Source organism: Oryx dammah, unplaced genomic scaffold (assembly GCF_014754425.2).
Source record: "Oryx dammah isolate SB20612 unplaced genomic scaffold, SCBI_Odam_1.1 HiC_scaffold_29, whole genome shotgun sequence".
NCBI lineage: Eukaryota > Metazoa > Chordata > Mammalia > Artiodactyla > Bovidae > Oryx > Oryx dammah.
The window spans coordinates 837,074-860,548 of NW_024070213.1; the positions used below are offsets into that span (position 1 = coordinate 837,074).

General features: G+C 62.8%; 1 protein-coding gene across 6 annotated transcripts in view; it reads left to right on the plus strand.

Moving 5' to 3' along the window:
• The first annotated feature begins 404 nt into the window (after positions 1-404).
• The window catches only part of BRD1 (bromodomain containing 1), a 32,693-nt gene continuing 9,622 nt past the window's right edge, over positions 405-23,475 (plus strand). For 3 of the 6 annotated variants that reach the window (XM_040233610.1, XM_040233611.1, XM_040233612.1), the window contains exons 1-6: positions 408-3,714; positions 13,157-13,313; positions 17,643-17,774; positions 18,198-18,326; positions 18,557-18,869; positions 20,272-20,532. In XM_040233610.1, the coding sequence (XP_040089544.1) occupies positions 2,270-3,714; positions 13,157-13,313; positions 17,643-17,774; positions 18,198-18,326; positions 18,557-18,869; positions 20,272-20,532 (2,437 nt within the window). In that variant the 5' untranslated portion in view covers positions 408-2,269. Of the gene's footprint in view, positions 3,715-13,156; positions 13,314-17,642; positions 17,775-18,197; positions 18,327-18,556; positions 18,870-20,271; positions 20,533-23,475 lie in introns of all 6 variants that reach the window. The other 3 variants (XM_040233613.1, XM_040233614.1, XR_005719744.1) reach the window with 2 other exon arrangements.

Here is a 23,475-nt window from a genome sequence, read left to right on the forward strand (position 1 = left end):
CCGGGCGGCTTGGGAGCTCGACAGGGAGGGAGGCGAGGCCGGCGGGCAGGAGGCTGGACGGGGAGGGAGGCCGGGCTGTGGAGGTGCCGGGGCCGCCCTGCCCGCCGCGCCTCCCGCCCTGGCGCCCGGCGAGGAGGGGGCAGCCCGGGGTCTCGGCTTCCCCGGCCGAGCGTTTGCCCGAGGGTCGCGTTATGTAACGGACGCGCTGGGCTTGTTGAGCCCGGACGGGAAACTTCCTGTTCCAGGGCCGCGCGGACCCGGGCGGCCGCCCCCTCCCGCGCCCGCGGCGGGCGGCCTCTGGGCCCCCAGGAAGAAGTGACCTGGTTGTAATTTACGGGGCACGCGCTGCAGGCGGGCCCCGCTGGAGGAACCGCCCACCGCCCGAGAAGGGTCGCGGGGGCGGCGCTGCATGCCGCCCCTGCGCGAGGGTGTTTGTGGCTTTCCTGGGGCCAGGCGGGAAAGGCGGTGTTGGAAGGTGAACCGGTCTTGGGTGCCGCGTTCCTCTCTTGTGGCCACAGGGCTTTTCAGGGGGCATTTATCAGAAGGGTCTGGAGGGTCTGTCGGTGGCCTCCACGTGGGAACCTTTGTCCTGCACGGAAGCTCCAGGTGGACGGAGGTTGGAAGTTTGGAGCCTGGGGTGTAGGGGAATGGTGGCCTGGTGAGGTGGTCTGCAGAGTGACCAGCGCCTTCTGTCCCTGTCACCATCGAGCTTTCAGATTGCAGAGCTGCCGTGATCAGTAAGTGCTGTCCTCCTTCTAGCAAGTGGCCAGATACAGAGTCTCGGTCAGTTCAGGAGCATGTGGGTTTTGAAGAGCCAGTTATGGTTAGTGCTGTTGGTACTGTGCTCTGGAGGAGAAAATTACACGTTTGCCTTTCCTCTGCTGAGTAACCAGCTGTGGCTTCTGCCCCACCCCAAAGGACCCCTGAGGCTGCAGGCTGTGCCCTGGCTGCGCTGGGGGCCCTCCTGCAGGCTGGGGTGTTGACAGCAGGGGGACTTGCTTCTCTCCCCCAGAAGGCCTGGCAGGGCCAGGGCCAGCTGGGGGGCAGCTTGGCTGACTGCACCCCAGGAATGCAGGGCTGTGGGCCCCTGGGATGTGGAGATGCAGGTGGGTTAGGGTTGGTTTGCCCATGGGCTCTCCGGCTCCCCTTTGTAGGGCATTCTTGTCAGATTTCTGTTTGACAAAAGAGAAGGAAAACCACAGTCAGAAGGCTCTGTCTCAAGGAATGCATTTCGGGTCTGCTGCGATTTCCTTTCAGCTGTGGCAGCGCAGGCGGCCGTATGGCGCCTTTTCCTGGCCGACTCCCCAGGGCCTTGTCCAGTGGGGGGCCTTGGGCTCCACCTGGCACGAGTGTCAGCCAGTCTCGTCAGCATCACTCTGCTTCCTGTCAGTGGTGTGTGGTGGTTTGGAGTGGGGAGAGGGTGCTGTCATCAGTTCCTAAGGTGTCACCCTGCTTGGCAGGTGGTGGACCAGAGACAGGGATCGTCAGGAGAGGGAGACTGGAAGTAGAACCTGCTGGTGGCCGGTGTCAGATGTCCGACAAGAGCAAGTGCTCGAAAGTCTCCATGGCCAAGGCTCTAGGCGCCTGAGCCTGTGCTGCACCCGGTAGAGGGGAGGAGCACTCTGTGGATGGCGAGGGGGTCTCTGGGTTGCCCTCACTGTGACAGGATGATGGCCCAGCACTGTGGTCAAGCCAGCAGCGAGAAGGTCCCTGAGGGGCAGGCAGGTGGCTGGAATGCGGTGGCCACTTCTGAGGCCCTGCAGAGGCTGGGTGGGGTCTCCTGGGGTGAAGCCTGCCCAGGCCAGTATGGGGCTGCCTTCATGGGTCCTGGCGCGGCCGGTGGCCTGTGCCTCAGCACGGTTGTGCAGGGGGTGTTCGTGGCGACAGTGGCGGGCTGAGGGCTCTCTCCTGGGCAGCAGCGGGGGTCAGGGGGTGGCCAGAGCCTGCAGGAGTTCAGTTCTATGCATGTACTGTCTTGGGCTTGGGACTGCGACCCGAACTCGCGAGGGCTGTGGATCCAAGGCGACTAGTGAGCAGTGGGCGTCAGCATTCTGGAGGGACTTGTCCCCAGGTGTGCCGCTGGGGGCGCTCCTAGCTGCCTGCCTTCTGCTCTGGTCCTGGGAGTCCTTGGGGGGCAGTGGCCTGGTGGCAGTGGCTGGTGGCGGTTGTCGAAGTGCCTCCGTGAGTCCAGGATGAGTGATTTGGGAGCCTTGGGCAGGTTAGCTGGGGTTGTGTTTGGACTCAGTGCCAGTTGGTTAGTTCTTCGCACATGTGCTGGGTGGTTTTCGCCTCTCCTGTCTTCTGCGTGGCGCTCACGTGTTGTCTGTCTGTTTCAGGGAGTCAGTGCCAAATGAGGAGGAAAGGCCGAGGTCATCGCGCTGCAGCGAGGCACCCTTCCTCCCCCGGCAGCACCAAGCACTCCCCCACACGAGAGACCCTGACCTACGCTCAAGCCCAGAGGATGGTGGAGATCGAGATCGAGGGGCGCCTGCACAGGATCAGCATCTTTGACCCCCTGGAGATCATCCTGGAAGATGACCTCACCGCCCAGGAGATGAGCGAGTGCAACAGCAACAAGGAGAACAGCGAGCGGCCGCCCGTGTGCTTGAGAACTAAACGGCACAAGAATAACCGCGTCAAGAAGAAAGGCGACGCCCCGCCCAGCGCCCACGGCGCGCCCGCCTCTGCCAGCGCCCTCCCCGAGCCCAAGGTGCGGGTGGTGGAGTACAGCCCCCCATCGGCGCCGCGGCGGCCCCCCGTGTACTACAAGTTCGTGGAGAAGTCGGCCGAGGAGCTGGACAACGAGGTGGAGTACGACATGGACGAGGAGGACTACGCCTGGCTGGAGATCGTCAACGAGAAGCGCCGGGGCGACTGCGTGTCGGCTGTGTCGCAGAGCGTGTTCGAGTTCCTCATGGACCGCTTCGAGAAGGCCTCGCACTGCGAGAAGCAGAAGCAGGGGGGGCAGCAGTGCCTGATCGACGAGGACGCGGTGTGCTGCGTCTGCATGGACGGCGAGTGCCAGAACAGCAACGCCATCCTCTTCTGCGACATGTGCAACCTGGCCGTGCACCAGGAGTGCTACGGCGTGCCCTACATCCCCGAGGGCCAGTGGCTCTGCCGCCACTGCCTGCAGTCCCGCGCCCGGCCGGCCGACTGCGTGCTCTGCCCCAACAAGGGCGGCGCCTTCAAGAAGACGGACGACGACCGCTGGGGCCACGTGGTGTGCGCCCTGTGGATTCCCGAGGTGGGCTTCGCCAACACCGTCTTCATCGAGCCCATCGACGGCGTGCGGAACATCCCCCCCGCGCGCTGGAAGCTGACCTGCTACCTCTGCAAGCAGAAGGGCGTGGGCGCCTGCATCCAGTGCCACAAGGCCAACTGCTACACCGCCTTCCACGTGACGTGCGCCCAGCGGGCCGGCCTCTACATGAAGATGGAGCCCGTGAAGGAGCTGGCCGGCGGCGCCGCCACCTTCTCCGTCAGGAAGACCGCTTACTGTGACGTCCACACACCCCCCGGCTGCACCCGCAGGCCTCTGAACATTTACGGGGACGTGGAGATGAAAAACGGTGTCTGTCGGAAGGAGAGTTCGGTCAAAGCGGTCAGGTCCACGTCCAAGGTCAGGAAGAAAGCCAAGAAGGCCAAGAAGGCGGCCCGGGAGCCCTGCACGGCCCTGCCGCCTGTGTGTGCACCCTACATCCCCCCGCAGAGGTGAGCGCTGCCAGGGGGCGTAGGGTCTGTACGGGCCCGCCATGTGCCGTCTGCCCGACCCTGACGGCCCCTCTGACGGGGCCCTTGTTCCCGCTGCCCTTGGTGGGAGCGTGGCTGTTGTCAGAGACTCGGGTCTGAGGCGGGGCCGTGTGTCTGTCTGGTCTCCTCGAGGCCCGGGGCCGAGCTCGCCCGGCCGCAGCCCCGCCTTGGGTGCCCACAGGTCGCTGCCCTCTCTGCCTTCCTCGCTGTGCTCACGGCAGCGTTTGGGGATCCTGTGTGGACTGAAAAAACGCACGCATTTATTTATCTGGCTGCCTCGGGTCTTAACTGCGGTGCATAGGATCCTCTGTGTTGTGTGGCCCCGAGCACGCGGGCTCCGTTGCCCTGCAGCATGTGGGGGCCCAGGTCCCCAGCCAGCGACTGAACCCATGTTCCTTGCACTGGGAGGTGGACTCCCGCCCGCTGGATCACCAGGGAGTCCCCTGGTGGGATGTTTAATTTGCTGAACTTAGGCAGTGTGGCTGGGTGAGGCAGACACGGTGGAGACGAGAGTGGGGCTGACGGGGACCCTGGCGGGAGACTCTGCCTTCCTTCCTGTCGGGACATGGGCTGTCTTGTTTCCCAACCGTTTCTCTCAGATGAGCGTCGTCTGGTCAGCATGGGATTCTCTTTCTCGAGTGGTCCTGGTGGTGGGTCAGGATCCTGCCGGCCACCCCCATGTCTAGACTCACCCCCTTCTGCTTGTCTCTCTTGCTGCTGACTGGTTTTTATTTCATTGGATTTAACAATGCTCTTGTTGGGAACACCAGGTAAGTGGCTTGGGGAATTTCTTAGCAGACCTGTGAGCACCGTGGTTTGGGAAAGCCTTAAACACAGGCTCCAGTGTTGAGGGCCCGGGGCCCTGGGACCTCCCATCAGCGGCAGAGGCAGGGAGAGCGGTTCGGGGGCTGCGGCAGGGCGGCCCGTGTAGTAGGCGCGGCCAGGGAAGTCCTGCCTTGTGCTAGAGGAGCAGGCACTTCCTGGGTGTTTGCTATGAGTTAGAAGTGTCCAAGAGGAGAGAAGTACGTGGATAACAGAGTCAGTAAATTCAGACAGTGAATAGAAAGCACTTATCATTCCTCTTATCTGGAGAAGACTTCTGGTAAAACCAAGTGTTTCTTTGCAAATAAGTCGGTCTGACTTTTAAGACAGTTCCACTTGCATTTGGAGAAGGAAACGGCACCCACTCCAGTACCCTTGCCTGGAAAATCCCGCGGATGGAGGAGCTTGGTATGCAAGAGTCCATGGGGTCGCAGAAAGTCGGACACGACTGAGCGAATTCACTTTGACTTCACTTGCATTTCTACCCGAGGGTTGGAAAGTATAGGATTTGTATCAAGAAGTTTTGTTTAAGACCCCAAAGTTTTCAGGTTTACTGAAATCAAAGTAAGTAAAAGTTGCGACTTTATAAATTAAGAAGCCAGGAGTCCAGGGTGCTGCCCTCTCTCCAGTCCCATGTGGTCCCCACTGCCCGTCCATCCGTCCGCCAGAGGGGCAGGTGCACGGCTGGGAAGCCTGGGCTCCTGGAGTCGGAGGTGCCGCCTCATGGGGGCCAAGCGGAGGAGCGATAGGCCCTTCCCCTGCCCTCCCTGGCTCACAGCGGAGGTCAGCGACGCACCTGGGCGAGTGTGTGTGGCCGTGGGCCTTGCCGTAGCTGTTGCCCAGAGTCTGCGGAGACCCTGACGTCAGACCAGCGTGTAGGGTGTTGGGGCGGCTGGGAGGCCCAAGCTCATGCCCACTGCTGTCTTTCTGAGGCTGTGGTCCATGGTATGGCCTTAGGATCCAGACCCCAGAGGGGGTCCCTGGAGGCGAAACCCCGCGCTCTCCACAGCCACAGGACAGAGCTGCCGCCAGGACGGCTCAGGCGCCGGCTGCGGAGGTCTCAGAAGAGGAGGCCCCTCACTCGGCTGAGGGGAGGGTCGGCTGAGAAGGCCGGGGGTGGTGGCGGGGTCTGTGAGTGCTTCGTAGTTTGCGTGGTTTAAAAAGTTGTTTGCAAGTGAAAAAGATAGTTCAGACACTAATTCTGAGACCGTCCTCTGTTCTCAGCAAGAGGCAGGCGGTTGGTTTAGTTTTTCTCATCTTGCAGCACGTTCACACTACAAAGGTCACTTTTCTGGTGTCTAGTAACAGACCCCAGGACAGAGGTGTGGGTGCCCTGAGCCTGTGCTCCCTCCTGTCCGAGGGCCCCAGGCCCGCGGTCAGGCCGGCTGGCTGTGTGGCTCAGCCCTGCGGCTGCTCCGGGCGTGGCCAGGCGTGGCATTGGCTCTTTGGGGAGCGCCGAGCGCCGCCCTGGCGGGGGCCCTCCTGGCCTCCTGGGCCTGTTGCCGTGAGGGCCCAGCCTGCAGCGAGCTCGGGAGCTGTGCTCACCTGCCTGCCTGCCCCCTCTGTCCCCTGTTGTTCAGTTAGAGGGACTTTCTCCCCGACGTAGGAGCGACACGTTTGAAGTTGGGGAAGATCCGAGAGGTCAGATCGGAAGGAGAGAGAGCGGTCGCTCGCCCTCCTCTCTCCCTCTTGGGCCTTGTCATCGGGTGGTTGCTGTTCTCCTTGGAGCCTCTGTTTCCTCATCTGCTTTCTCTGCCTTGTGCGTGAGGGTAGAGGGCAGAAGAGGCCGTCGTGGGAGGACGCAGGCCCGGAGAAGGGGTGTGTGGAGTTGGAGCCTCTGGGTCTCTGGGGTCGTTGGGTGAGTGAAGCTCCTGTGGAGCTGCAGGCCACCTGCACTCTAGGTGCTCTGGGTGCTGCTCTGGGCATGGGGAGGGGCCGCGGCAGGCCCCCGTGGCCACCCGGACGGTTCACGCGCTGCTGCTCGCTGTGGATGCTGCCTCACGCGCCCTGACGGGGGGGCCCTCGCCAGGGTGGGGGCTTGGCGTCTCATCCCTAGAGGACGCGACTGAAACCCCAGGGGGGCCAGCTGGACGGCGGGGGCTCAGGGGTCGCTGGGCTCAAGCACTTAATGCTTGTTGAATGTAGCAGCGAGGAGTCTGGGCCTGAGTCTTGTTTGCCTTCTTTTCTGGCAGCTAGTTTTATTACGATCTCTTAAGTTCTGATGGGCTGTGGCCTGGGGAAGCAGGGGAGCCTTGTGGCCCCCGCAGGTGGCAGCGTGGCTCTGGGTGCCCTATGTGGGTGGGTGCCGCCAGGCGGCCCCCCACCGGGTCCTTGGGGAGGGGCTGTTGACAGAGTCCAGGTCGGGAGTGCGGGCTGGACTGTGGCCGTGGTGTGGGGAGCCGGCTGCGAGTCTGCCCCTGCCCCGTTGGGCGAACGCACAGCTGGGTGAACGCACAGCTGGGAGACCGCACCGTGCGGGTGCCTCGTGTCTGTGCTGACCTTCCCGTGACTTCGCTAGTTTCCCTGTACTTGAATTTGGGGTGGGGGTGTGGGGGCTGGCGGCCAGCTCCAGGCTCTGCCCCTGAGGGCCTTTGGGGGTGGGGTGGGGCCTGGGCACAGGCCAGCCTGTGGGCACTGAGAGTCAGTGAAGCCCAGTGTGGGGAGCCTGGCGCTTCATGGTGGCTGTGCCGCGTCTTGGGCATTTCTGAGCGCCTCTCTCGGGCTCCCGTGTGTCTGGGGCTGAAGCCAGTGCTGAGCGGGGTGTGTCCCGTGTCCTTCAGGTGTGTGGACCCCTGGCGGGCCAGGCATCCTGGGGGCACAGTGGGCCCGGCCCCTAGGGTGTCTGCTGAGGACTGGGGTCTGGCAGTGCCTGCTCACGGTACCCGTGTCTGCTTCTGCAGAGGGGGGCAGACACACGTGGACGCTTTGCTTCGCCCTGAGCTTGGGATCGCTGCCAGGAGTGGACCGTGGGGCGGGCCCAGTGCCCGTGGAGCCCGGCCTCGGCACCCTGTCACATCTTGTCCTTTTATTCGTTTCAAGTGTTTGTTGGAAAAAACTTCAGATTTATAAAGGTTGCAGAAGTATGGGGGGAGAAATCTCCCCGTCACCCCCCTTAGCCAGAGGCCCCGCTCGCTAATGGCTCACCCGTGTGCTGTCCCGAGGGCGGACCCCGTGCCCCTGTGCACCTCCCAGGCGGGGGCCAGCCTCCCCAGGTGCCTTCTTGCCTGCGGCTGGGAGTCCCGCTTGGCCTCCTCGGATCAGGGTTGCCCGTAGACTGCCTGTGCCTCCCTGTGAGGGCTGAAGGGCGTGCCCACCCCATGGGGTTCTCCTCTCCTCAGTGCCATGGAGGGAGGTGCGGTTTTCAGAGGGTCTGCCCAGCAGGCCTGGGTGCTGAGGTGGGCATCAGTGTTGGTGGGGTTTCTCAGGAGAGGGGGCTCTGACCAGCTGGCTGTCACTCACCTGCTCGGGCTCTGAGGGGCGGTGCCCAGTGCAGGCAGCTGCCTGGCTGGGGCAGGGAGGGGCGGTCCCACCCGGAGGTGCGCACAGGCCCCCGGGGCTCCTGGCTGTGATCTGTGCAGTCGGGCAGGGGGGTGCCCGAGGAACCAGCAAGGCCCAGAACTGCTCCCCTCCAGAGGCTGACTCTGGGCTTTTGGGGGCTGGCGGGGGGGCTTCTCTCACGTCCCCTGACCTCCATCTGAGCTGTTCTGAAAGCGCAGGGCCTGTTGTGCGTGGAGTTACAGCCGGCTGGGAAGGGAAGGTGGCCCCGCTCCCTGAGACGTCGGTGGGGCGGCCTGGGCCCTGCTCCCACGTCTGTGTGTGCGAGGAGGGATGGTGTTTTTAAAAAACCAAGTAACGAATCTGGCTGTGCGGGCTCTGCCAGTTGCGCCATCTGGGCTCGTGGTTGCGGCCTGAGGGGTCCCTGACCTCGGCCCCTGCGTATGGAGTCTCAGCCACAGGACCGCCAGGAAGTCCCAGGGATGGTTTTTAACGCTGTTTTCTCCCTGCTTTTCATGACTTTAATATAGAAAGTTTAACAAAAAGAGAGACACTGACAGGGATTTATCAAATGCAGCAAAAAACGTTGGCTGACACTTGTTCCTGAGAGTCCTCAGGCCCGTCGGCCTGGCCATGGTCCCACAGGCCGCTTGCCGTGCATGCGGCTGGGTCCCTCCCAGGCCTGCTTTCCCGTCCTTCCTGCCGGGGTGGCTGCTCTCCTGCTGTGGGCGTGGGCAGGCCTTGAGTGCAGCCTGTGGCCGCAGGCCCTGGTGCAGGCCTGGCCCTGGTCGGCAGGGTCAGTCTCCGCGCCCCGAGGTCCCGGGCCTCTCCCCGGTTCCCCGGGGCCCTGGTCTGGCCTGTGGGTGGCAGGCCATTTGCTGTGCTCATTGCACGTCTCCCCTGCGGCGTCCCTGCTCTTTACGTCTTTAGAAGCCCTTGTCAAGGCTGGACGTTTGTGAGGCCGAAAGCGCGACCCCTGTACCCCGGCTTTGGGAGCACTGGGCCAGCCCCCTCGCCCGCTCCGTCCTTTGGGTCACTTGGAAGCACACCCCAGTCCCGTGACTTCCCCCGGGGCCTTGGCAGCGCAGCTAACAGCTTGCTTCAGAGCCCGGCCGTGCCCTGCGGTCCTGGAGTGGGTGTGTCTGGACAGCGTGTGTCTGTCTGCTCTGAAGACATGGTGTCTGACCCTGTGGTCCTCAGCCCACACACCTGTCTTTCCTGCTGGCGGGCAGGGCCGTCACTGACTGTTCCTGCACCCCTGACCCGGAGACCGCTCTGTGGACCCGCCGTCCCCGAGATGTGCGTCTCCTCCTGGAAGTCCGGCTCCACGCCAGCCTTCACCCTGGCCTGGGCAAGGCCCACCTTTTGCTCACTACCACCTCTCCAGTGTTTGTTGAAAGGTTTCCTCCATGAAAATGTCCATGGAAAACTTAGAAACAGTGTTCTCTCAAATCGGCACATTTGGGTGTTTGTGTAGATCCAGGGTTTTTACGTTGGTGCCGCGCGTTGCAGGTTCCCTGAGGTTCTCTGTGGACATCATGTGTGAAGTGACGGTTTGGGTGGACTTTTCCTCCTTGGGTTTTCCTGTCTTTTTCCGCTAGCCTGAGTGGGTTTGGCGGGTGAGAGCAGGCAGCCCCGCCTTGGCCCCCTTCACAGGGATCGCCTCCTGCTTTCATTGTGTTTTTGCTCTATTTTATGGCTTGTATTTGTCACTTCTCACTTAAGTGTTCATTCCCTGAGGGCCTCGAGATTTTCTTCTGAAAGCTTTGCAGCTAGTCTTCCACCCCTGCCCCCTGCCCTGCGGCCTTGGCACTGACGGGACCTCTGGGGTGTGGACTGCTGGCCTCCCGGGTCAGGATGGCCCCGAGGTGAGGCGTCGCAGCCATGCCATCCCTCACGCTCACGCGCCGGTGTCCGAGCAGCCGTTTGCCCGCTTCGTCCACGGAGCACCTCCTCCCCCAGAGACCCACAGCCACCCAGCCCCGGGGCGTCTGGCCAGCCTGCACGCTGTGCCTGCCTGCCTCCTGTGCGCCCCGGTCGTCCGTCAGGCTCTTGGACTTTCAGGTTGGTTCGGAGGGGGCCTGCATGCCCCTTTCTGCCCTCCTCACTGGCATCGTCATGGGGCGCCTCCACCTGGCCTTCCTGTCACTCGAGCGTGTCTTGTGGCTGTCTCCCTTCGTGGTTGGTGTACCCACTTCTGTGGTGAGCGCAGCCCTGGCAGGGGTCCTGAGGGGGGCTGCTCTCGAGGGGCACCTCCCAGTGAGCCAGGAGTGAGTTGCAGGGCGCAAGGGCCCCGTTTCTTGTCTTTTGTCGGGGGGGGTGGGGTGGGTCGCAGTCTGGTCTCCGGGTGTGAGTGGTACTTCTGGGACCTCAATCTCTAGACCACTGGTCTCCTGTGCTTGGCCGTGGACCCCAGGCCCTGCGATGTGTCTGTACGCGTGGCGTCTGGCCTGACCCCACTCTCCCACCTGGTCAGGACACTCACCCAGAGGACTGGGTGCATGTCCTCGCCTTCCCATAGTCAGCGCAGGGCTGGGTTGGCTTGATTTCCTTTTCTGATAGTGAACCTCCTCTGAAAAATGGGTTCCTTTTATTTCTTTTGGGGGTGGTAAGAAAACTTTTAAACGGCTCATTCAATTTCTAGAGTGATTGTTGAATGTACTTCAGCTTTCTTCTTTTTCGTAATTCGGATTTGGCCAGGTACATTTTTCTACAGGCTTGTTTTGCATCTCAGTCTTCATGATACTTTTCTTTTTTTTAAATTGAGGTTTGCTTGATTGCTTTAGAAAGTGTTAGTTTCTGCTTCATTGGAAGGACTCATGCTGAAGCTCCAATACTTTGGCCACCTGATGCAAAGAGCTGACTCTTGGAAAAGACCCTGATGCTGTGAAAGATTGCGGGCAGGAGGAGAAGGGGGCGACAGAGGACGAGATGGTTGGATGGCATCACCGACTCAGTGGACGTCAGTTTGAGCAAACGCCGGGAGACAGTGAAGGACAGGGAGGCCTGGCTTGCGACAGCCAGTCCATGGGGTTGCAGAGAGTTGGACGTGACTTAGCGACGGAACAGTGGCAAGTTTCTGGTGTGCTGCAGAGTGACAGAGTTCCACGGTTGGTTTCCATATTCTTTCCCACTACGGTTTATTATGGGACACGGAGTGTAACCCCCTGTGCTGCGTAGCAGCCACTAGCATCGATCTGTGTACATGCGGTCCTGTGTCTGCATCAACCCCAGACTCGTGATTCATCCCTCCCCACCCCGCCCCCTTTGGTCACTGTAAGTCTGGCCTCTAAGCCGAGCCTGCGAGTCTCTCTCTGTTTCATAGATAAGTTGGTCTGTGTCGTTTAGACGGCCCATGAGTGACGCAGTATTCATCTCTGATTTAGATCACTCAGCGCGGCGGCCTCCAGGCCCGGCTGTGCTGCTGCCGTGCCGCCGTGCCACCATTTCCTTCTTCTAAGGGCTGCGTAGTATTCCTTCCCTCCCTCCCTCCCTCCCTCCCACCCACACACCATCCCTGTTGCTACTGTGTCATTATTTGCTTTTTTATGGCTGAGTAATATTCTGTCTCTCACACGCACACCCCGTCTTCTCTGCCATTCCCCTGTCGACAGGCGTTTAGGTTGTCTGTGTGTCTTGGCTGTTGTGAATGGTGTGGCTTTAAAGGCACGAGGCTCGCTGTTCGTTGCTTTCTGCTCCCGTTTGTCTCTTTACTGCTCTTTTCAGCGAACACGTTTCTGGGTTTGCTGAGCGTTTCCCTCGCACTCTTGTGTGCTGCCTCACTCGTGTCCTTCCTGGCGGCTCAGCCGGTGTTGCACGCCGAGTCTGCCTTTTACCGCTGCCGCCCTTCACCGTTGCCGGAGCTGCAGACGTGTGCTCCGGGTGTTAAGCTGCCTGCTCTTTGCTGGCCCTGAGTCAGGTGGCAGTCGCGGGGTGAAGGCAGACCTCAGCAGAAGGGTGCCTGCTAGGTGCCCAGGACAGACACAGCCCCTCTGTAGAGGGGGGCCCAGGGTCCCCAGCGCCTTCCGCTGGAGCCAGCACCGTGTGACTGGGCGGGCCTGTGGACGCCCTGGGCTGGGGCTTGCTGACTGCCCGGGCTGCGTGCCTCGGTGGAGCTGCCCCTCGCTGGGTTCCTCGGCCGCCAGAAGAGGCCCTGGGCAGGGCCACCCTGAGCGGAACGTGGCCTTCGGCCCCGAGGCTCGAGCTGTAGCAACTGCCTTAATGAGAAGGAGCATTGTGGGTTTGGACACGGCCGAGCCGAGGATGTCAGTACAGTTACATATGATTTAGGAATCACACTCCTTGGAAGATGTCCTTTTCAAATTCCTTAATCTCCGCCCTGAAATGTTGATGTCCGGTGTCCCGAAAGGAAGCCTCCTGGTCCTGCTGGGGTTTGGTCCTCAGCCTGCATTTGTTGTCTTCGGGAGGCGTGGTTCCCAGAGGGGTGAAGGTAGGGGCCAGAAGCCGGCCTGGAGGGCGTGAAGCCCTTTGTGTCCCCTTGTGTGTTCTTAAAATCCGTCGAGTTTTACAGTCTCTGAAACGATGGTTTTGCCACGAGGCCTGGAGACGCTTGTGCTCACTTTTGTGACGAGCCTACCCCACCCCCGGCAGCCTCTGCCTCCAGTCGTCCCATTGCTTTTTGTCTTGTGGGCTCCGGGGCCCCCTGAGAGGGGCCATCCTGCAGGCCTGCTCCCACCTCAGGGAGGCTGGTGTGTGAGTCTGCGCAGCTCGGGGCGGGGGACACCCGGGGTCCCTGGATGTGTGACCTGAGGGCTCGGGGCGGGGGACACCCAGGGTCCTTGGACGTGTGAGCTGAGGGCTTGGAGCGGGGGACACCCAGGGTCCCTGGACGCGTGAGCTGAGGGCTCAGAGCAGGTGACACTTGGGGTCCCTGGACGCGTGAGCTGAGTGGCGGTGGTGGGAACGCGGCCTGCAGGCAGGCGGAGCCAGGAGGCAGGTGGTGATGGTGAGGGGGTGGCATATAGGCAGGGGGACGCACATGGTTTGTTGATTTCATTTCTAGTTTCTGTGATAATGTGTCCATGTCCTGCTTCATAGCTAAACCCTGAGTTTTTCCATGTTCTAGATTAAATAGGATTGCGAATCAGGTGGCCATTCAGCGGAAGAAGCAGTTTGTCGAGCGCGCCCACAGCTACTGGCTCCTCAAGAGGCTGTCCAGGAACGGAGCCCCGCTGCTGCGCAGACTCCAGTCCAGCCTGCAGTCCCACAGAAGCTCGCAGCAGGTACGTGGCCCGCCAGGGTGGCAGGCGGTATTTGGCCGGGGCGGCAGGCGGAGCCTCCGTCCGAGGTGCCCCTCGGCCCCGCGGTGTGCTGTCCTTTGCTGGCCCTGCCCGCTGGGGGTGCGCGGGGGAGCCTCTGCCAGCTGAGCAGGGGGTGGGCGTGCTGGGGCCTCCGGTCAGGGACCCGCGCGCAGGAAGGGCGGCCGGGCGGGACGCGTGCCTTCCTCTCAGTAGCTGATGCAGGTTCACAGGCTGGCTGACGTTCAGAGTGCTTTTCTGAAAGGCAGGTTTAGGAAGGGAGAAGCCGGCTTCGTGAGCTGTCACAGACCAACTGGGCTTGGCCGCCGCTGGAGCTGAGGCTGGAGCTGAGGGCGGGCTTCAGGGCTGAGTGGGGTCTGCTCTTCCCGCTGCCCGCGCGCAGCAGGGCCCGCCTCTGCTGGTTCCCGTCGCTGTCTGTGGGCCGCCCAGCCTGTCGTCCGGAAGGCTTCATGAGCCACGATGCCCGAGGGGGTGCAGGGGACGCGGTGCCCCTGGGCTGGCAGGGGCTTCCCTGGCGTGGGGAGCCCCTCGCTGAGTTCCGGTCGGGGCAGGCCTGCCTGGCTGGAGGCTCTGGTCCCTGGTCCCATGGCGGGTGATGGCGGCCGCCCATTCCATCACGTTGTCCTGAGAGCTGCTGCTTCCCCGCTCTGTGTGCCTTCTTCCCGTGGTTCCTGTCCGAGTCCTGGGCTGTCTGCTGCCCGACCTGGACGGAGCTCTGCCTCTTCGCCTCCTCAGGCCTGCGGTGCTGACGGCAGGTCATTCAGCATCGCACACACGTGAATGCTCGTTTAAAAAGAGAAGCTTGGATATCTTTCTAATGCTTTTTGAAATCCAGAGGAGTGTGACGTTTCTGGGCGACTGCGGGGCGGGCCGTGCCCCTGTCCCTCCTCTGTCTCTAGGGAAGGAGGCAGCACATGGCCGCGGGGCCGCTCCTGCGATGACGGGCGGGTCAGGTCCCCCCGCCTGGCGGTCCTGGTGCCTGCAGTGCCGTCTGAGTCCCCTTCCCCGAGACAGGCACAGCTGTGCAGGCTCACCAAGCCCGCCCCACTGGGGAGGCTGAGCCCCACGCACTGGGCCGGAGCCACCTTGGACATGTACAGAGGGGCTGACAGGGCCGGGTGCTCGGCTCCGCGCCTCCTGCCCGCTCCGTGAAGCATCAGGACCTCTGACGGCTGAGTCCAGTCCTGCTGCCCACCCTGGGGCGGGGATGCTCGTCCTGAACCTTCCGCCCCTCCTGGGCTTTTCTTGGGGAGCCCGTGTACTCCCCCTCCTCCCCTCTGGACACGAGGTTCTGTCTCCATCAGGGCTGCGTCAGGACCCAGGCCTGTGGGCTGCAGGGCTGGCTGTGGGCTGAGGGAGTGTCCACGGGGCTGCAGGGCTGGAACCGTGGGGACTGAGGGTGGCTGGCTGGCTTAGTGCTGCCTCAGGAGCTCCAGGAAGAGGGGCAGGGCAGAGCCCGCAGGGCCTTTGGGTGCTCGGAGAGGGTGCTGGGCCTTGGGGGTAGCGAGTTAGGCAGAGGGCATCTCGAGATGGGAGCAGGGAGGCCAGACTGGGGTCCTTTGTCCTCAGCCTGGTGATGGCGGAGCAGTGGGAGGTGCATAGAGTGCAGAGCTGGGAGTGTGGTCTGGGGCTGGGCTGGCGGGGGGAATTGCGTGGGGAGCGGGACCTGGGCCGAGGTTGGGGTGCTTGAGGGGCCTGCCCGCACCTCAGGGGAGCACCCGTTCCCAGGGTCAGCGTGTGGGTTTGAGAGCAGGCGTGTTCTGCTCACGTCCTGCCACACATGAGGGAAATCTGTAATGATAGGAGAATTCACGCAAAGGAAACAGAAGGGTCAGTTATCTTGGCTGAAGGAATTGGAAGGAACCACAGAGATTCAGACTGAGGTGCAGCTGGGCCTGACCAGGGGCCAGTCCTGACTTGGTGGTAGTGGGCTCAGCGGTGCAGCCCATGTGGACAGGGCCACGGGTGGGGGTCTGCCTGCCCCCACCAGCCTGGAATGGCCGGGAGCACCCCATCGCAGGGTAGGCGGGAGGGCTGCCCTACCTCTTGCTTCCCACCCCGTCCCAGTGGAGGTTGGCTTCATGTTCCACATAGACTGTCTGTCGAAGGCTTGGTGTGATTCTGATGATTTTTGAAACTTTAAAAATGCTTGGTATTAGTGTTTAACCTGACTCACTAGTCTGTGTGTCTGGGTGTCTGCCCTGAGCTGGGCCCTGGGAGAGGCTAGGAGCAGCCCTTCTCTCTCACGGCAGACCTTCCAGTCAGGGACGGACAGACAGGATGAGCTGGGCTGGACGGGATGAGGCGCTTCGGTTGCTGGGTGCTCCTGGCCCCTGCCTCCTCAGTGGTCTGGCCCCTTGGTGGTCTTTGTTGGGCCCGTGGAGCCCTGGCCTCTGTAGGTGCCTGTGGTGGTTCTGTCCTGCAGAGCAGGCTGGGGGCCTGCGGGCATGTGTTGGGCTGGGGGCGCGGCTCCTGTCCCACCCGCCCTTGAGTGCTCACGTCCGCCAGCTCCCCCTGATGCGCCCTGTGGTGGGAGGGCGTCCCCCGTCTGCTTTCCAGGGGCTTTCGGACAGCTGGTTGTCCTGCTGGGCTGGGGCAGGGCCTCTTGCTGTCCACACCACTGCTGCTGGCAGCTCGGCAGGGCGAGACGGCTGTCCCTCAGGGTCTCCCACCCACCCACCCTTGCTTGTGCTCTGGGAGTCAGCCTGATGTGTGGGGTTCTCATGCTGCAGAGCTGGCCTGCCTGTCCCCAGCCGGGGTGCTAGTCTGACCCAGTTGGTGTTGACCTTGTGGGGTGGGGGGGTTCTGTCTGTCTCACTTCTAGGCACTGGGTGTGCTCCCCTCCTTCCACGGGTGAACGACGGCTGGGCTGCAGACAGTCTCTCAGAGCTCTCTTGATAGCTGATTGAAACCAGAAATGACTGCAGGACTCCCCCAGTGTATGGAACCTTCCCGCATTGGTTTCACATAGGAATTAAAGACTGCTCATGTCAAGTCAGAAAGGCAGGCCCTTCTGTACACAAGAGGTGTGGGGCTTGGCCAGGTCCTCCGCACAGGTTCCTGCTTGGCGGGGGCACTGTGTCGGAGGCAGGGCCTGTGGTCCTGCAACCAGCGGCAGGCACAGCAGGTGGGCACCAGGGATTTCTGGGGGCTTAAGTGCTTTCCTGTGTCTCGTGGGCCACCAGGCTAAACGTCCTTGGAGCTGATATTTTCAGTGTCTGTTTCAAACTGACGGACGAGATGATTTCAGATGCTCTCGGGGAATTTGATTTTCTGAGCCCACTGTTTAATGTATTTACTGGCCTTGTTTATACAGCTGATGTTACTGTTAACTTCTGTTTGATGTCTGAGAATTTTAAATAACGTAAAAACAAGCCGGTGATTGGAATCCCGTAGAGCTGGAGGATGCTGGTGGAGGGGAGACTCAGGCCCGGCTCCTTCCCTGCGCCCGGCCTCCTGGGTGGGCCCCTCTGCTGCCTTCCCCAGTAGAGCGAGAGGGGCCTTGCAACTCTGGCCACGGGTTTTTTTGCCTTGCGACCCTGAGGTCTTGGAACGCAACGTCAGCCTTAGTCAGGGTCAATCCTCTCAGAGCAGAGTGCTCCCTGCTGCCAGGGTTCGGGGTTTGCACTGGGATAGGGGTTGGGGGCGGCGGACGCAGCCAGATGGCTGCCCTGTTACAGCTCACTCTGGATGGAGGTGGGCCCCAAGGGGCAGAGGAGGCTGAGTGCGGAGCGTTCTGGAAAGCGGTGCCTGCGCTGCCGCAGCCGGAGCAGGCCCGTGGCGGTGGCGGTGGCAGCGGCAGCGGCGGCACGGCGGCAGCGAACGGGAGCCTCATGCGTGAGGTTGGACTCGGCTTCCGAGTGGTCTTGACCGAGAGGGCCCCAGACTCCCGACTGGAGCCTTCGTGGGGGGTGTGGGAGGGGCTGTGGGGGGGCCAGCCTTCAGGTGCACTGAGAGGCCGGCACGTGCAGCGGTGGGAGGGTGGGCCCCTGGGGCTGGGGTCGGGCAGCCCGGAGCCCCTCCAGGAGGCTCTGAGGACCCCAGGTCCTGGGCAGAGCTCGGGGAGGGACGGGAGCGAGGCCGGGATGCGGGCACTGGCGGTGGGGCGCCCTGGCCCCGCGCTCTCCCTGCCTGGCCCCACCCCCGCCGCAGCGCTGGCCTAGGGATGAATCGGCGACGGGAGAGCTTGTCCCGGGAGGAGGCTTCCCGGGGAGGAGGCGAGGGGCTGAGCCGCGGAGCCTTACCCGTGTGTGTCTATGTGGGGAACAAGGCCGACTCCATTCTTCTTCTCAGAGAGAGAACGACGAGGAGATTCAAGCCGCCAAAGAGAAGCTCAAGTACTGGCAGCGGCTGCGGCACGACTTGGAGCGCGCCCGCCTGCTCATCGAGCTTCTGCGCAAGCGCGAGAAGCTCAAGCGGGAGCAGGTGAGGCTGCGGGGGCGGGGCGTCCCGGGGAAGGGGCGGGGCGTCCCGGGGAGGGGGAGGGGCGTCTCGGGGAGGGGGCGCGGCCTCCTGGGGAGGGGGCGCGGCCTCCTGGGGAAGGAGCAGCTTGTGCTAGGCCCCTCAGTCCTTGCCCCAGCTTCCTCTGAGTGGTCCTCTCTGGTGAGGGGTGCTGGTGGCTTTAGGGGCTGACACCGATCTCTGCCGTGAAGGAGACTGGCTGGGGTGGGGTCTTTGTGGTGTCCAGCGGGTCCCAGGAGGTATGAGCAGGAGGGGGGATACCGTACGCTTGTGCCTTTAATGTGGACCTCCATCGGCCCCCGGACGGTGCTGCACCCTCGAGGTGGGAGGTGGCTCCTCAGAGGAAGCATCCCCTCGGGCGCTGAGCCCTGGTGCACTGGCCCCCAGGTGAAGGTGGAGCAGATGGCCTTGGAGCTGCGGCTGACCCCGCTCACTGTGCTGCTGCGCTCGGTGCTGGACCAGCTGCAGGAGAAGGACCCGGCCCGCATATTTGCCCAACCAGTGAGCCTGAAGGAGGTAGGTGTCCTGCCTCCTGTGCCGGCCTCCCTTGGGTCTGCAGTGACCCAGGGGATGTGGAGGACCCCTCCCAGTGCGTGCATGTCCGGCCAGAGGACCTGGGCTGCCCTGTGGTACTGCGTGAGCATGGAGTGTGCCTGTGTATGTATGTACATGACGGCTGTCCTGGTTACGTGGAGTGTGTGACTCTGGTTGTGTCTATAAACGGTTGCTTTGTTCCCTGAAACCAGGTCCCGGATTATCTGGATCACATCAAACGCCCCATGGACTTTGCCACAATGCGGAAGCGGCTAGAAGCACAGGGGTACCGGACCCTCAGGGAGCTGGAAGAGGACTTCGACCTCATCGTGGACAACTGCATGAAGTACAACGCCAAGGACACGGTGTTCTACCGGGCCGCCGTGCGGCTGCGTGACCAGGGCGGCGTGGTGCTCAGGCAGGCCCGGCGCCAGGCGGACAGCGTCGGCTTCGACGAGGCCTCGGGCATGCACCTGCCTGAGCGGCCGCCCCCGGCCCCTCGGCGGCCTTTCTCCTGGGACGAGGGTGAGCGCGGCCGTTCAGGAGCAGGTGGTGGGGCCCTTTCCCTGATGCTGGAGTGCAGGCTTAGGAGGCGGGATGGGAGCTGCATGCTGGCTTGAGGTTTTCTAGGAGCCTCGTGAGGACTTGTGCTCGCATCCTATCTTTAACCTAGTACACCTGATTATTGTGGTTTTAATGTGGAAGTGACGCAGGATCGACAGGGTTGCTCTCACCGGCTCCTCCTCCTCTGTGTGCCGTGTAGCGTGGATCTTGCCCTCAGCGCAGCTTTGCTGAGAGCATCCACCACGCTTCAGGTGCCCACCTGAGAGGCGCGTGAGCCATGGCCCGAGTGGGACAGCAGGTCGCCCTGATACAGACCAGGGAGCAGTGTTGCTCGGGCTGTGTGTGCAAGTGGCCCTGGGGGCCTGTGAGGACGTCCTGTGGCAGAGGAAGCCCCTCGCAAGGGAGCAGGGAACAGGTGCAGGCCCGCCCTGCTGGTCTCCCTGTCCCACCTCACGAGGTGGCCTCGGGAGGGACGCCGTGTCCGCTGGCTCCCCGGGTCCTCGGAAGCGGACCTACCTCTTCCCCCACCTGAGTGCTCTGGGTCGGGAAGGGGTGCCAGCCTTGCAGGAAGTGGCCGGGCGAGTCACCGTGAGTCTCTGCGTCCATTTCTGCCCCCAGGTTTTCACGAAGGATGGACTGGGGCGAGAAGTGCGGTTGTGTCCCCTCTGCGCTTGGGCGGCCCCAGGCCCCTCCCCGCGGTGTCCTCTGCCTGAGGGGCTTTCGGATGAGATGGGATTTCTTGCTGTGAACCTTCCCGTCTGTGGCATTCTGTTAGGCGCGTTCTTAGTTGGCTCCCTGTACTGGCACTTTGCTCTTCTTATGATGAGGCGGGTGCTTTAGGGAGAGGTTTGCCTGTGGAGCCAGAGGCATCTCTGTGTCTGATGGCTGCGCTGCCGTGGTTTTTGTCCCAGTTCTGTTTGCAGGGGGTTCTGTAGACTCACTGAGCTTCTTAGCCACTTCTCACTGATTCAGGGTAGTTTATACATTTTGGTGTTTGGCTGAAATTTATTTTGGTGAGGATTTTTCTTATAAATATACCCCAAACTCCGAATTAGCTGTGAACTTTGCAGCCCAGTTTAAAAAAAGCCACATGACAACCTGGGACTGAGACTCAGGCTCAGATGCACGTGGCCCCGAGCTGGTGCCCCTGGCAAGTCTGGACCTCTTTCCAGCCTTTCTTCGCCTGGGCGCCTGTTCTCGGTGGGAGGGCTCAGCATCCCTAGGCGTGGCCCCGGCTCCTGTGTCTGCCAGTGGCGCCCAGCCGGTAGGCACCATGCGAGGGTAGGGCCCTGGGGTCCCTGGGGAGGTGGTCTCAGGTTGGCGGCGCCTATGTGGCGACTGATGGCCGTGTCTCTGCCTCCAGTGGACAGGTTGCTGAACCCGGCCAACAGGGCCCACATGGTCCTGGAGGAGCAGCTGAGGGAGCTACTGGACATGCTGGACCTCACATGCGCTATGAAGTCCAGTGGGTCACGGAGCAAACGGGCCAAGCTGTTGAAGAAGGAGATTGCCGTCCTGCGGAGCAAGCTGAGCCAGCAGCACAGCCAGCCCCCGGCCGCGGAGTCAGGTACTGCAGGCTCAGAAGAGGACGGTGCTCCGCGGGGGCAGGAGGCCGCGGAGGAAGGTAAGCGCTCGGAGACGCTCCGGGCTGAGGCTGGGGTAGTCCTGTCTGCGCCGCATTCGGCCACTTAAAAGCGTTGGGGGTGAGATGAGATTTGTTTCTCGAGCACGGTTCAGGTTGTCCACAGCCTTGCAGGGCGGTCAGAGAGTGAGGGGCTGGTGTGCCGGGAGGCGCGGCCGTGTGCCGGGGCGGGAACGTGGAGCAGTCTCCCAGCAGGTGCCCGGTGACCCAGCAAGGCTGCGCAGGGCGAGGACCGTCTCAGCTCCTCTCCCAGGGCGTCCAGGGCAGCAGGGCCCTCCGGTGGCCCCGTCCCCCTGTGGGTGGGACGCGCGTGGGGGCCCCTCCCGGGGGACAGCCCGGGCTCAGCCTGGGCTCCTGGAAGTGCCCTTCAGGTGCCCTTTGGGCGGGTGGAGGGTCGCCCCCTCCTGCCCTCCTCTCCTTACTTGAGAGTTGGGCAGTTCAGGCAGCAGCACAGGCCGGGGGGTCAGGCTCCCTCCCTGCATGGCTCTTAGCAGCTGTGTGTGGTCTTTCTGAATTTTTACGACTTTGTCCAAATAAGAACAACAAAGCGGTTAATGAAAGGACATAGAAAGCTGCTCTACTGCTCACCCTTTGAAAAGGACTGAGGTCTCTGCAGGTGTGTGCCGGCCTTGGGGTCCTGCCGTGTCCTGGCAGTGATGCTGCGTCTCTCTCTGTGGTGCCTGTGAGCGGGTGGACTGCTCTGGTCCGGTGGTGTCCTGCGGTCCAGCTGCCTGAGGAGCAGCGGGTAGGACCTGGATCCCCAAGCTTTCTCTGCTTGGAGAAAATGGCCATGCGGTGGGGCGGGGCCCCTCGTGGTGCCTTCTGCCTGGGTGGCCATGTGCCAGCTGCAGGCTCTGGAGCGTCCCTCCTCGGGGGCGGGACTCGCGCTTGGACTGTAGAGTCCGGGGCCTCCCTGCCATCAGCACAGTGGCCCTGCCTGTAGGTTTGGTTCCGAGCAGCCCTTCTCCCAGGGGCCTTAGGCAGTCGGGTCTCGCTGGGCTCCCCAACTGTGCTCCTCTGTGCCCTCGGGGTTCTCAGGGTGTAGGGTGGCCCCTCCTGCCAGCCACCCCTGCTGCCCCCGCTGCCCCTCGGGGTGAGGGTGTGCGTCTCCCTTCTTGGGGGAGAACGGGCCACCAGGTTGGTTTTACCATTGCCCCAGCAGTGGGGCGGCTTCTCTGAGCTCTCCCGCTATGCAGGTGTCCCCGTGGGCCCCTCATGCTGCTTTTGGGGTTGGGCGCACATTAGAGGAAGCCAGTGTAGTGGTCTGAGTGGGGCCAGCTGGAAGGGGCGTGTGGGAGGAGCGATGTGGTGGAGGTGGCTGGCCAGCGGCATGGGTGGGGGTGCCCCCAGTGAGGCGACAGACCTCAGCGCTGGGGGGGATGTCTGTGAACAGTGGTTGGTGCAGACCGTGGAGACGGCTGCGTGTGAAGGAGTGCAGGAATGTGTTTGGAACATGGTCCTGGGGCAGAAATCACTCAGTATCGTCCATCACACCTGAAAGGGCAGTGGTTTCTCAACGTCTTAGTTGTGATTTGATGCTCACGGGGTTTCCACTGGAAATCCTGACAAGGAGACTCGGGGCAGGCCGGAGGGGTGGCAGCCGTGACCTTCCCATGGTCAGCGGGGAGCCTTGCAGGCAGGTCTGCCGTTTCCAGGTTGGTTTCCTTGAGCAGGGGGGGCCCAAACGGTGTGGCTGTGGGCCTCAGAGGGGTGTCTGCCTCCCACTGCCGCCCTTTTGGAAGAGTCTCAGGTTGAGGCTCTGTCTTCACTGCTCAGGACTGGGTCCTCTCCTTCCCCAGAGGAGTAGGGGCTGCTGGGACCAGTGCAGCTGAGGCTGGATGAAGAGGTCACGCTCGAGTCAGGCGGGGGGTGCCGCCCCGACTCAGGAGAGATGGTGGCACGGTGTCCAGTGAGGCTCCAGGCTGGGTCCCTGACCCATGTGTAGCTTTGGTTTGGAAACGTCTCATGGGAGGTCAGTGCCCGGGGTGTGGATGGGGGTATGGGGTGCCCTGGGCGGGGCCCATGCTGATCTGTGCGTCGTGAGTTCCCTCGAGTGGGACTCCAGATGCCAGGTTTCATGCTGACGCGTCCTGAGGCTCTGCGTTCGTTTATGCCGCGAACACGTCGTTTATTCCAGACGTTCCCAGAATGTTTCTCCCTAACAGCTGAGTGGTGTGTTAGCAGCTAGTGGCCGTGGGGATGTAGGTCTAGTGTGTGGTCCCCGAGGACAGACCCCAGCAGCCTGGCCAGCACCTGCTCTGTGGGCCGCCAGATGGCGGGCACCATCCTGTCTGTTCCTGTCTGATGAATGAGAACACCGAGGCTTGGAGTCCGCGGCCCATGAGAGGCCTGCAGCTGGTCAGGGGGTGGTTTGCACTGGGTCACCTGAGCACCTTCTGCCATGACCCCCGCCGTCCATGAGGCTGTGGACGCCCGGGACACATCTGTGAGCCGCCCTGGCAGACTCAGAGCCCTGAGCCATAGCATCGTCTTCTGGGGGAGGAGTGAGGCGCCCCTCTGACGAGCCGCCCTCGTGGCTGGTGTAGGCAGAGTGTGGGCACAGTGGGGGCCGCGGGCTGCGGGGTTCAGGGCCTGTGTGCTGGGGGCAGCTGCCCTGGCAGGAGCGCCCAGGCCTGGGGTGGGGCGGCCGTTGTCTTGGCCCACTGCTGAGTGGGGGCCCTGGGAGGGGCGTCCTCCATGGAGGGCGGGGCAGCTCCGGGGCAGCGCGTGTCCTCTGCCGAGGCGGAGGCCGGCAGCTTGGGTATCAGGTCAGCATGTGAGTCCCTGTGGGGCCCCGGGTTGTGGGGAGAGGAGGCCTCTCCAGGGAAGGAGGAGGGGCTGGCTCCCAGGGAGGGTCCAGCGCTCACCCTGCCCGCCTGCAGCTCCCGCACGGGTCAGTGTCCCGCACGGCCGCGGGCAGCGGGT